This window comes from Vulpes vulpes, chromosome 10 (assembly GCF_048418805.1).
Source record: "Vulpes vulpes isolate BD-2025 chromosome 10, VulVul3, whole genome shotgun sequence".
Taxonomy (NCBI): Eukaryota; Metazoa; Chordata; class Mammalia; order Carnivora; family Canidae; genus Vulpes; species Vulpes vulpes.
In genome coordinates, this window is record NC_132789.1 from 57,218,654 (window position 1) to 57,232,451 (window position 13,798).

At 41.9% G+C, this 13,798-nt stretch overlaps 1 protein-coding gene across 9 annotated transcripts in view; it reads right to left on the reverse strand.

Annotated features, from left to right (window-relative positions):
- Positions 1–6,139, reverse strand: part of OSBPL8 (oxysterol binding protein like 8) — a 145,995-nt gene extending 139,856 nt beyond the window's left edge. For 2 of the 9 annotated variants that reach the window (XM_072724422.1, XM_072724421.1), the window contains exon 1: positions 6,007–6,079. In XM_072724422.1, the coding sequence (XP_072580523.1) occupies positions 6,007–6,077 (71 nt within the window). In that variant the 5' untranslated portion in view covers positions 6,078–6,079. Of the gene's footprint in view, positions 1–5,793 lie in introns of all 9 variants that reach the window. The other 7 variants (XM_072724426.1, XM_072724419.1, XM_072724425.1 and 4 more) reach the window with 7 other exon arrangements.
- Positions 6,140–13,798: the final 7,659 nt, after the last annotated feature.

Below are 13,798 nucleotides of genomic sequence, written 5' to 3' on the forward strand. Positions count from 1 at the left end.
ACTTCAGCAGTCTAGCTTCAGAACCTGTGCTATTCTGCTTCTTTAGATTTCTAAAATAATAGGTAGTAAGAGAGTACTTTCGGGATCATTTTATAAAAAAAATCTGTATCTTGCAAAAACATAGTCTAGGAACTATTAAAATTCCCCACTATGATGTACAGCACTATTTTTCTTTACTTCTGGATTGCTGATTTTAAATGTTATTATAGTTGAAACAACAGGCAAAATTATATAAGTAAATCAGAGCTGATCTTCAGAATTCCCTCACCCTACTCTGTACCTACTCTGTCTTACTCTTAGAAAGCATGGATTTTAAAAATTTTAACAAGTCACCTTAAAATACTATATCTATTATGTTCTTATATTTCCAGTTTAGTCTGGAATTTCCTTGTGAGAAAGTGGCAATTGAATGCCTAAAGAGTTTTCTGCTTTACTATAAATATTTTCAAGATTTAAAAAATAGGATGTCAGTCAAATACATGTGAAATTCAAAAAAAAATTGCAGCTATAGGCATCTTATTACAAAGTATATTTTCATCAAGTCATACAGTCGAAGCAGACTCAGAAAGATCATGAAGATCAAGACTTGTAACAAGGGGCAAATGCAAATAAACTACACAAAGCAGTATAATGTGGTAGTTAAAAGGACAGGCTCTTAAATCAAAGCTCAGGTTAAACTTCAAATTCAAATCCTTCTGGTAGGCTCAACACCTGCTTCTTAGCGTGCCTGTGACTTAGGTTTAGTCCAAATCCTGGCTCCACTATCTACCACTTAATCTCTCAGTGCCTGAGGTTTAAAATAGGAAAAAAGAGGGGTGCCTGGGTGGCTCAGTGGGTCGAGTGTCCACCTTTGGCCCAGGTCATGATTCCAGGGTCCTGGGATTGAGCCCCATGTTGGGCTCCAAGCTTAGCAAGGAGGCTGCTTCTCCCTCTCCCTCTACCTCTCCTTCCCCTCCTCCTTTCAAATAAATAAAATCTTTAAAAAATTAAAAAGGAAAAAAAATAATCTGATGGGGAGGGGTGCTCATTGTGAGGACTAAATATGATGACATGATGACATGGCAAATACTTCTAAAATAGGAGCTGGTACATAGTAATCAACACATATTAGCTATTATTATCATGACTAACACCACCTACTAAGACACGTTCAGGAGCTATGCCAATCTCCTTCTGAGTCTATCATGTTTGTAACAACCCTAATCAAAAAGTTTAGCCTTTTTATCTGAACAGTCTTCAAGCTCTAAACCATTTCCTCTTTTTTTCAGCTTTTTGTGAACATGGAAGATGATAGATAACTGGCTTCTTTATCTTTTAAGACTCAGGACTCTTTTTAGTTTTTTAATAATAAAATTCTCTTCCAAATATTATACATAAGACAGACTGCTCCACAGATTATAAACACTACAAAGAGTTCACAAAGTATGATGAAATATTGAGATTCATAAAAGAACAAACAGCCACTGAAGCAAAAACCTTAGATAAAGAAATGATGCAGAAGTCTATCAGCCTGCTCAAAATATACTGAATTCTAAATAAAGCACAGCAGGTAGGGATCCTCCACGGTTTATAGTCACTCGAATTATTAAAAACATATAGTGGATACTTTGGGTATTTTTTTTTCCTTAATAGCAGGAAAATCCTGTTTCTTCAAAAACAATGATGATGGCATGATAGGCATGGGCAATTTCTTCAAAAACAAATTCTATAGAAAAGAAAGGCCTTAAAAAAAAAAAAAAGAAAGAAAGAAAAAAAAGGCCTAAAGGCTCAGACTTTCAGCCATACACGCCCCCTACTTAAAGCTTTAAATATCTGAGGCATCTAGTATTTTTTGTAGTCTTTAACATTAAAGCAAAACAAGCTTCATTTGCATCAGAAAACATTATGCTTGAAAGAAAATTAAGCATTTAAAATTTTGATACTTACAAATTTAAAGGTATTTTAAAGGGTCAACTTAAAGGTCACGTAGATATTAGAGTTCATAATACACCAAAATATTTTTTAATAATCTAAAGACAAAAATCTATTTTTTTGAGAAAGAGAGAGAGAGAGAGAGAGGTGACACAAGCTCACCTGTGTGTGTACATAGAGCAAGCAAGGTGGGGAGGGGCAGAGGAAGAGGGAGAGAGAGAATCAAGCAGGCTCCACACCCAGCAGAGCCCAATGTGGGGCTCAAGCCAACGACCCTGAGATCATGACCTGAGCAAAATCAAGAGTCAGATGTTCAACCGACTGAGCCACCTAGGTGCCCCTGACAAAGATCTTTTTTAAACAATTTAATGTAAGGTTCTCCTATGTGTTAGATATTGAGATAGGCACTTCCACATACATTATGTAGCTTCATTCTCCCAACAACCATATGGGATGATTATCCTCCTTTTACAAATGAGGAAACTAAGGCCCAGCAATTTGCCTAAAAGGCACTTGCTTGTATGAGATTTAATCAGAAACCATATTCAAACTTTCTGACCCCCCAGTTTGATGTTCTTGATTGCACTATACCACTGCCACTTCCACAACTTAAATACTTCACAACTAGTTCTTATTCAGGGCACCAATCTTTTCAGCTGGCAGAGGCAAGAGTTGTAAGGGGAGAAGAGAAATTATTCATAATGTCACCAAAAAAACCTCATTATGCTTATTAATCCCACATGATTACCCCGTCCAAAGTAAATGCTTTCGTTCATGCTCTCTATCCCCTTAAAGCACCACTCATCTTCAGATATACAGCTTTCAGCAAAACCTAACTCAAGAATTACTTCCCCTAGGGGCCCCTGGTGGCTCAGGTCATGATCCCGAAGTCCTGAGATCAAGCTCCCCAATGGGCTCCCTGCTCCGCGAGAAGAGTCAAGAGTCGGGTTCTTCCTCCTCACCCCCGCCCATCCCTGCTTGCGCACAATTGCTCGCACACTCTCTCTCTCTCCCTCCCTCAAATAAATAAAATCTTAAAAAAAAACAATTACTTCCCCTAAAAAATTTTCCCAATTAGGAACTGCTCCCTCCCTACCAATCCAACATCCTTTCTTATCTCACTCCTTGTATCTATTCTGGACTACATTATCACACACTCTTCTGTCCTCCTGTCATATACCTGGAACTACATTTTTTCATTCAGTACTATTAAACGTTTGATGAGTCAGTGGTGAACAACAACAAAAAAGATCATTGCTATCATAGACGATTTAACATGATTTACATCTCTTAAAAAGGTAAAAATAACATGAAGGTATAAGAGTATGATGTTCTACAATAAAGGATTCCTTCCCAACAAGGTCTCTGAAGAAAGCCTTCTCCTTTGCATACTTGATAACATTTTTCAGGGAGGAAAAATTCCTTCTATCATGTCTCCCATGTGAGACCTTTAACTTCATGCCTTCAAATAAATAGAGGAAGTGAGAGACCAAAGTAGAAGGACAGACAGATCTGGGGCGCCTAGGTGGCTCAGTTGGTTGAGCATCTGCCTTGGGCTCAGGTCATGATCCCAAGGTCCTGGGACTGAGCCCCACATTGAGGCATTAGGCTCTCTGCTTGGCAGGGAGTCTGTTTCTCCTTTTCCCTCTGCCTGCTGCTCCCCCTGCTAATACTCTGTCAAATAAATAAAATCTTAAAAAGGAAGAAAAGGACCAATCTAAAGTCTTTCAATTTCACACACTAATGTGAAATCTACATCTACACCCTAGTCCCAATATCCCTTCCTGAGTCCCATCCACAAGAAAAATACTTTAGACACAATTGGTCCAGTTAAGCATCTCCATCAACCTGTCCAGCCACGTCCATTAACGCGTATTCAGAGACTTCAAGTTGTGTTTATGGATTACACGCACGTCATATTCATAAGAATAAGAATAAGCCTTCTACTTTTGAATCCCCTGCTGCTCCAAGATCATTGCCATAAATGTGTTCATCTTTATATATTATATCCAAATATAACACTTCAGGTATTGCTATTAGGGAAAGAATTTTCCACAAAATCAGAAAACTACATCTAAGTATCAATCCCTTATTTTGTCACTCATGCTCCAAGGAATCTGCTCTTGAAGGATTATTTATAAGTCAAAACACGCTTAAATGTACTTAGAGCAGTGGCTAAAAAAATTCTGCAATTTGTCTTTTAACAAGACAGATCCTTTTGTAATGCAGATTTGGTGAAATCGTCATCGTATGTTTTTTTTCTTAAATCAAAACTAAAACATAAAAAAATAAAAAATAAACTAAAACATAACTTCACACAGAATTGTGTATTTATCCCCACAGTATACGGGCTTTCAATTTAAAAATGAACAAAGAAACGAGATCTTGCCAAATTCCCCAGTGCCATACATGTGCTGCTGTAAGAAACATATTTGACTGCTTCTAACATGTAACTATACTCTAACTGAAAAGGGACAGCAGCGCGCTTTCCAGATCGGATACTTTATTAATATGCAACAAGAGAGAAACCATGACCATTTTTAATTAAACAACCATCTCTAAGCAGCTGTGTACAACGCGCTGTGACTCAAACGGCTCACGTGGAATTCGACCGCAACAACCTAATCTCCATAATTAAACACCTAAAAGGTAGTTCTTGTGTTTCGTCTATTCCCTCTCCCGGTACTTTGAGCAGGTACACTGTAGTCGTTCCACACACTGTTGCTATAAAAAAAGGGAGGGCGGGGGGATGGAGGGCAAGAAAGACTTGAAACCAGCTATATTCCTATAAAGGACAAACTGCATATCCTTATTCTCCTTTCCCCCCAACTTGCTTTTATAAAACTAGCATGATCTCGTTTTCACCGCAAGACGGGTTCTAGCTCCAGCAAAGCATTAAAAACTGAACCACAGTCCCGCCGCAGGACAACTTCAAAGAACACCTGATGGAATGGGGAAGATCTAACGGGCAATTCACCCGAGTCCCTTTACCACCCTTGCTTTCCTTGGAGTTCTAAAAGAGGCAAAAAAAAAAAAACAAAAAAACAAAAAACCAACAAACAACAACTTTTAAACGATTATCTGCAAAGACCTAAATAAAGTTGGCACTAATTTGAGGCTAAGTTACAACGATGACAACAACTTTAAAAAGATTATCTGCAAAGACGTAGGGCTGGCACTAATTGGAGGCTAAGTTTCGGGGAAAGTTAAAAAAAAAAAAAAAAAAAACGACCAATCCTACCCTACAAAGGGTATTGTCGTAGTAAGAAGTCACTCGGGTCCTGCAGCACTAGAAAGGCAAAAAACTTCATTAAATCCAATGCAAATATGCTCAACACCATCATCAGGTGGCTAAGTCTCCCCATCTGTTTAAGTTGGAGCGCAGGTCCTCTGTCATTTCCGACAAGGAAAGGAGAGGAGGGCAGGGGAGGGGAGAGGAGGGGAGGGAGGGGAGGGGAGGGGACAGGAGGGGAGAAGAGGAGGGGAGGGGAGAAGAGGGCAGCGGAGGGGAGCGGAGAGGAGGGGAGGAGGGGAGGAGGGGAGGAGGGGAGGGAGGGGAGACGCGGGGAGAGGAGGGAAGCGGAGGGGAGACGAGAGGAGGGGAGGGAGGGGAGAAGAGGAGGGGAGAGGAGAGGAGGGGAAGGGAGGGGAGACGTGGGGAGAGGAGGGGAGGGGAGGGGAGGGAAGCAGCGGGAGGAGAGGGGAGCGGAGGGGAGAGGAGGCCAGCGCCCTCCCGCCCGCCGCGGCGCCCAGGGCCCGGCTCTCCGCCCGGCCCCGAGCCCCCCGGCCCCGCAAGGGCGGCTGCACGACAGCCCGGCGTCCCCGAGAGCCCCGGGAGCCCCCGTCCGCCGGGCGCGGGGCGGACGACACACACACACTCACCGGAGCGGAGCCCCCGGGGAGGCGCGGAGGCGGGGGGCCGGGGCCCTGCCCGCGCCCGGCGGACCCCAACTCCCTCCGGCGGCTGGGGCGGGCGGCGGCTGGGGCGCGGCGCTGCCGGCTCTGCCGCGAGGGGCCGGGAAGCCCGGGCCCGCGCTGCCCCCGTCCGCCGACCCCGCCGACCCCGGCTGCGGCCACAGCCGCGGACACAACTACCGCTGCAGGCGCTCGCACGACCGCTCCCGCCGCCGTCCGGCCCCGAGCGCGTCGCGCCCTAATGCTGTCATCCGCCGCGTCGCCGCCGCTCCGGGCGCCTGGGGCCGCCGCGAGCCTTCCCGTCCGAGCGCCCGCCCCCCGCAGGCCCCGCCCCCGCAGGCCCCGCCCCCGCTCGCGGGCTCCAGCCCAGCCCCCCTTCCCGTCACGTGCCCGCGCGCGGCGGCGGCGGCGGGGACGCCCCCCTGCGGGCCGGGCGGCGGCGGCGGCGGCGGCGCGGGAGCAGCTGTCGGCGCGGCGGGAGTGCCTGCGACCTGCGGGGGGAGGACTCCTGGACCCGCCTCACAGGGCCCCGCCTAATCCGAGGAGACTGCACCGTGCGGCGCCTGGGCAGGGCTCGGGACCCCACGACCGCGCCGGGAGGCCGGGAGGCCCGGAGGCGCGGAGGCCCCAGAGGCCTAGAGACCCGGAGGCACAGAGGCCCGGAGACCCAGGGGCTTAGAGACCCGCAGGCATGGAGCCCCAGGGACCCGGAGGCCTAGAGACCCGGAGGCCTAGAGACCCGGAGGCACAGAGGCCCGGAGACCCAGGGGCTTAGAGACCCACAGGCATGGAGCCCCAGGGACCCGGAGGCCTAGAGACTGGGAGACCCAGAGGCCTAGAGACCCGGAGGCACAGAGGCCCGGAGACCCAGGGGCTTAGAGACCCGCAGGCATGGAGCCCCAGGGACCCGGAGGCCGGGAGACCCGGAGGCCTAGAGACTGGGAGACCCAGAGGCCTAGAGACCCGGAGGCACAGAGGCCCGGAGACCCAGGGGCTTAGAGACCCGCAGGCACGGAGGCCAGGAGACCCAGAGGCTTAGAGACCCGGAGGCACAGAGGCCCGGAGGCAGGGAGACCCAGAGGCCTAGAGACCCGGAGTCCGGGAGGCCCGGAGACCCAGGGGCTGGGAGGCACAGAGGCTAGGAAACCCAGAGGCTTAGAGACTCAGAGGCCTACAGACCCGGAGGCACAGAGACCCGGAGACTCAGAGGCCAGGAGACCCAGAGGCCTACAGACCCGGAGGCACAGAGGCCTAGAGACCCAAAGGCCGGGAGGCCCGGAGGCCAGGAGACCCAGAGGCTTAGAGACCCGCAGGCATGGAGGCCCAGAGACTCGGCGGTGGGGGGGGGGGGGGGGGGGGCCGGAGGCCCGGATGCCCAGAGATCCAGAGGCCTAGAGACTCTGAGGCACGGAGGCATGCACGTGTCACCCGCGTGTCAAAAAGAAGGCATCATGGTGTCTGGCTTAAAAAGCAGTAACTAATTGTTCCGATTTCTAGTAGTACGTTAATTGTGGCATTTAATTTACTGTTTTCCTCATTAGAGGTTTTTAGTTTTGAGGAAGCGATGCTGCGTTTCAATCACCCGGGGATGAAAATAGCCTAGCAAACTTATTTTTGTTCCTAGTCGCCTTCAGCATCCTTCGTGCCAGTTCTACAGTCATTAAGTTTTACAACGTGTTAGGTTGGTGGCAGTTTAAACAGATACACAGGATTTTGGCAATCTGTTCCATTTTTAAAATAAAGATTAGTGCTTTTTCCTTTTTCTTTTTCTTTTTTTTTCCCCCTAAGTACCTTAACTTTCGGACATAGCTTCTGCCTTCCTTTTTAACCATGGTCCAAGGAACTCTTTCCCCCCCCCCCACCCCCCCACCCCTGGTGATGAGAAGAAAAGTATGTGCTGGTCACCAGAGGAAAAGCAACAATGCAGAAATGAGGAGGTAGAAAAGCAGAAAGATCATAAACCCTGCCAACAAAGCACATGAGAAAGCTTTCCCGGTTTGTAAGTCATTTTTCCTTCCCGCCCAGGACTTAGGGTTTTTGCTTAAGCAAATCTTATGCATTCATTAGGTTTACTTAACATGACATCAAGAAAAAAAAAAAAAAGCTATTCTGATCAGCTGGATACTTTGAAATGAATAAGCAGTAGAGTTTGGCCTATATGATCAGTATTATTAATGTATTTCATGGACACACTCCGACATCATGGACTTTGAGGCTCATTATTTCTAGACAGAAAAACACTGCCAATTAAGCTATGCCACCCACTGATTTTTTTTTTTTTTTAGGATACATCTTGAATTCAGAGATGTTACAATGTGAAAAACAAGGAGTCTTGGAATCTGAGCGATATGGTAATGAGCAGGTGTTCCAGGGAGGAAAAGATTCGACAGATTCTGTTCTGAAGTATGAGATACTGTATCCGTAGTTCAGATAAATACAAGACATCTATTATTCTGTGAGTGACACCATTTGAGCAAAGCCAGTAACTTTGGAGTTTTTCAACAGATTGAAACCTGTCTCCTACTTTCTAGAACAGTATTTTTTATGCTGACTCAAAAATCAATTTCATTTTTTAATGAAATAGGCTAGAATGGAATAGAAGATAAAGGTCAGAGGTCATATCTAGTGTGGACAAGAAATTGCTTTGTGAAATTTTTGTTTCCTTTGCAGGGAAGGGTAAGAGTGTGTCCTAGGTTGTCATTTAAACTGTTCCTTATTGTGAGTTGCAATCAAATATTCAATCAAATAGATTTGAAAAAGAATGTTCTAAAAGCACAAATAACATGCGAAATCTATGCTCTGCACTCTGTTTCTCTGGTGCTTTACCTTTCCTTTGGGAACTAAAACTAAAGATTAGAAAAAGAAGGCAAATTCCTTGACAATCCTTTCCTGCCTCAGCCCAAATTTCTTAATTTGGCTGTTGAGAAAATAAGTGGTCTTTCATTGTCCTTCTTCTGGAAGCAAGGTAGCCGAGGTTATAGATTTTGCTAATTAGACGTTTGACTAGATAAATTATTCTTTTCATTACAAGTTCTGAGAAAAGTAGAGAGTTGAACTATATACTGTTGAACCAATGTTATTCAGCTGGTTTTTTTTTTTCTCTTTTTTCCTCAGGGGATGATACATTTGAAACAAATAGCCTTTGTGTACTCAGGGTTATGCAAATTCTTGTCAGACTAGCTGTAACTTCTATGAACCACCCTCAAAAAAGAAAAAAAAAATCAGAATGCAAGTTCATGAAAGTGAAGATATGGGACAACAAATATGAGTATATCTTTTGTAATCATCTGTATTTTAACTTTTGCTAATAATAGCTGCTTTCCATGAATGGTGATTTTGACATACCTCGCATACCTACCATGATTGCAACTAAAAAAAAAAAAATGTGTCAATACAATAAAATTCAGATATACATACTTTTCAGATCTTTTCAAATCTAATATTCTATGATTCCAGGAAATTATCATTCAATCTAGCATTTGTGATATAATCACAACATAAACAGAAACTGTAATATGTGATCCTGCACTGTAATTGAGAAATATCCTGTAACTCCCATCTGCTATGTTAAGATACCCTACAAGTTTGCTATTCTTAAATGATTTTAAGAATAACATCTTTGTAAATAAATAAATAAATAAATAAATAAATAAATAAATAAATAAAAGAATAACAACTTTGGGGGTGCCTGGATGGTTCAGTGGTTGAGAGTCTGCCTTTGGCTCAGGTTGTGATGCCTGCGGGGAGCCTGCTTCTCCCTCTGCCTGTGTCTCTGCCTCTCTCTGTGTGTCCTTGATGACTAAATAAATAAAATCTTTTTTAAAAAAAGAATAACATTTTTCAACAAAACTTTTTATTACAATTATCCAATTTTAACTCCAATGAGAATCTCTCATGCCCAGTGTTTAACTAATTATACATTTCTGAGAATAAGACATTCTTTTTCCAAATGAGTTAAAGCACTCACAGGCATGATGATTTTTCCCACAGAATATGTATCAGCACTGACCTAGAATGAGAGAGGTAAGTTTGATGTTGATTTTTATTTTACCTTTAGCCTAGCCGGTTAGACATTTATGTTGTCAAAGATTGCTGATGAGGATTTTAGGCTAACATCCTTATTTTCTCAGAGAGGATTAAGAACAACCTCAAACGTGAATAACGTATTCAACACATCTTTGAAGACTGTGGTTGATTGTATTATTATTCTCAGCCATATAACTTGATCTAGTAAGCCACATGTTAACTACTTTAAATTTGAGGGCAGCCCGGGTGGCTCAGCAGTTTAGCGCTGCCTTCAGTCCAGGGCCTAATCCTGGAGACCCGGGATCGAATCCCACGTCGGGCTCCCGGTACATGGAGCCTGCTTCTCCCTCTGCCTGTGTCTCTGCCTCTCTGTCTCTCATGAATAAATAAATAAAATGTTTTAAAATACCAAAAACATAAAAGTTTAAAAAAAATAAAATAAATTTGAGTGTAACATCAAATTTGAGGTCAATCTCTTAGTCGTGTGCTGCCGGCCTGTGAGAAAGACATGTTCCAAATGGGGTATCAGAATGAGAAAATACATGGAGCAGACCTGAAACTGACCTTCACCCTGTAGCAATACAGCAGCAGTAAACCTGCAGCTACTAACATGATATGAGAGTAAACTGTAAATATTTATCGTTGTAAATCATAGAGATTTTGAAATTATTATGTATTATAATCTCACAAATCAGCTGAAATGAATGTAAACCAACAGATTAGTGGTTCAAACGCTAAATGCATTGTTGAACATTAATATCCTTCTATTTAATAAAATAAAATTATAGACATCTATAAAATAATCACCTAGATATTTGGTAAGCACTCCACTAAAAATTTCTATTAAAAAGTAGTCTGTTTATAAAATATATAGATTTAGGAAGCCTGGGTGGCTCAGCAATTAGGCATCTGCCTTCAGCCCAGGGCCTGATCCTGGAGACCCGGGATCGAGTCCCACATCAGGCTCCCTGCATGGAGCCTGCTTCTCCCTCCGCCTGTGTCTCTGCCTCTCTCTGTGTGTCTCTCATGAATAAATAAATAAATAAATAAATAAATAAATAAATAAATCTTTAAAAATATAGAGAGAGATTTGCTTGCCGAGTATTTACATATAAATACAGCGCTCCATCCCATGACCTTGAGATGACTTTAGCCAAAACTAAGAGCTGGATGCTTTAACTGACTGAGCCACCCAGGCACCCTGAGCACCTCACATTTAAAAAAAAAACAACAACCACAGAAGAAAATGACACACCATTAGTGAGAATCTGTGATAGCAGAAACATGTTCAAAAGGACTTCAGATACTGAAATTACCAGGCATAGACTATAAAATAACTAAATAAAATGTGAATAAAAGTCAACCTTGAAAATATATACAGAAAACAAGTATGTACAAAGAGTAACTAAAGATATTTTTAAATGGAATTTAAAGAATTAAATATAAATTATTAAAATTTAGAACTCAGTGGACACGTTTAATAGTCTATTTGACATAGCAGAAGTACAGCTTAGTGAACTGGGAGACAGAGATGAAGAAATTGCCCAAATGCAATAGAAAAAAAGAAAATTAAATGAAAAATATGAAAAAGACTTTAAGTGACATGGAAGACATGTGAGAAAGTCTAAAATAAAAGCAGGACTCCAAAAGACAAGGAAAGAGAAAATGTGGCAGAAGCAGGCTTAGACAAGGTAATGGTTGAAAACTTTCCAGAACTGATTAAAGACTCCAACTCACAGACTTAGGAAGTCCCCCAAATCCCAAGTAAGTTAAAGAATAATAAATCTACACTTATATACATCATAGTAAAACTATAAAACACCAAAAGAAGAAGAAGAAGAAGAAGAAGAAGAAGAAGAAGAAGAAGAAGAAGAAGAAGAAGAAGACCTTAAAAGTAGAAGAAAAAAATAGATTAACCTCAAAGTGTCTGGTAACTGACTTTTTTCAGTAACAACAGAATCAGAAGACAGTGGATAACGTCTTCAGTGGGCTAACAGAACATGGCTATAAGCCCAAAATTCAATGCCCATTGAAGAGATCTTTTGAAATGAAGCCAAAATGAAGGTATTTTCAGGCAAGGCAAAGCAGAGTTTGCTGCTAATAATGATTCTTTATCAGATTTTCTTTCTTCAGAAAAAAGTGAAATGACTCAAATAAAAGCTCTTAAGAGTTAAGACTAAAGGAAGAGCATTGAAAGTGCTAAATATATGCATGAATCTAAAAACGACTATGTCAAACAGAATTGTTAAAATTATTTAATATTTTAAAAGAAAAAATAGCAATCACTCATATTCCTGACATCAGAATAAGTCCAGAGTCTCACTTTTACCAACTATTAAACAGACCTTATCAGATCCAAGTATTTTATGCATTTGTATTATTATCTCCATCTAGTATATGCCCTTAAAAGCAAAAATAAACATTTTCAGTTTTTTTTCCTCTTCTTTTGTCCACATAGGAAAAATTGTATTAATGTTTTATTGGTATTCTGTTTTTAATTGACTGTACTGATATAGCATCTTAAATGTTTTCCTTCGTGACATTTTCTATTTCAAATTTGCATAATGTACCAATGAAGATGATTTATTAATAATCAGACCAAGACATTAGCGTATATTTAGGAGCTCATGATGTGGATTAATAAAAGACAGAATTCTGTACTATTTTTCATACAACTGTGAAGCATTAATGAGCCCCACTATAGAAGTCTAAAAATGAAACTTCATCATAACAAATTATATAATTATGTATTCACAGGTTGAGGACAATTAAGTTCTATTGAAAAGCTCTAATTACTCTTTCCACCCACATTGCCTATTCAAAATTATGTGCACACTATGACTTTTAACACCATCTCTGGAAATTGTTAGAAATATATGCTCAGGCTGTGAGATTGACTCCTGAGCGTAATTCAGCTCAGAGAGCATCCTGAACTCCAAATACATTTTTAAAGGAAGAGGAAGAACTCATTTCTTTCTGCTACTTGCCTAGACTACACGTTCCCAGTTGTAAATATGTTTTTCATTTCAATTTCAAGAAAGTGTATAAAAATCTCTTTATCACAATTACGGAAACATGAAAAGCATAGAACACATAATACCTTAAATTTCCAAATTTGTGACAATGCAAAAAAATTATACCTTACTTTTTTTATGAAAGCTTTACTTTCTTTTCCTCAACCACATGGGATTATTCAAAACATATTTACTTCTATAATACTTTCTTGAGAAAACCAACTTTATTATTTCACTGAAGACTGTCCAAATGACTTGCATTACTTTCTATTTTTTAACATTTATGAGATTATATATTGCTAGGATAGATTATTCCAGTTAGCTTTGTCTAATCTGTATTTATACATCTATGAACTGACAGTTCAAAAGTAATTCAATTCATATAAACCAGACTGTACATTAATTCTTTCAATTTTAATAAGTTATCAGTTTTTACTGGGTCCAAGGCCTATCCTGTTTACAAAAAAAATAAGTGTCAGTTACTCTACCTCTTTTTTGAAATGAATGGGAAGCTAGCGAGAGGCCTCACCCTATAAACTAACAGTGTTTCAAAACTGCCATTTGTGCTCTTCTCTGCTGGGAATGAAGGTGCCATACGTACAACATCATCAGATAGCAGCTATCTACTCACCCCACCCAGCAAGGACAAGTGCTACCTTGATGCCTTTTGTCAAATCTCCTAGGTATTTATGATCTTTCTCACTCCTCCAGAACACTGGAGCCCAGAGGTGACAAGGTGAAGAAGGAAGGCACCTACCCTATATTCCAGTAATATCTGTCCAAAGCATTCTTGTCAGGTTCACTTCCTCTGTGCTAGGTCCAGTTGATACTCTCCCCCAGTTGTTTTCAGTCAGTTCCTATGGGAGCCTAACTTGTGCTGATCTATATGCACAGGCAGTTGAGACCAGACTCTCAATCCCATTCCCCCCTGG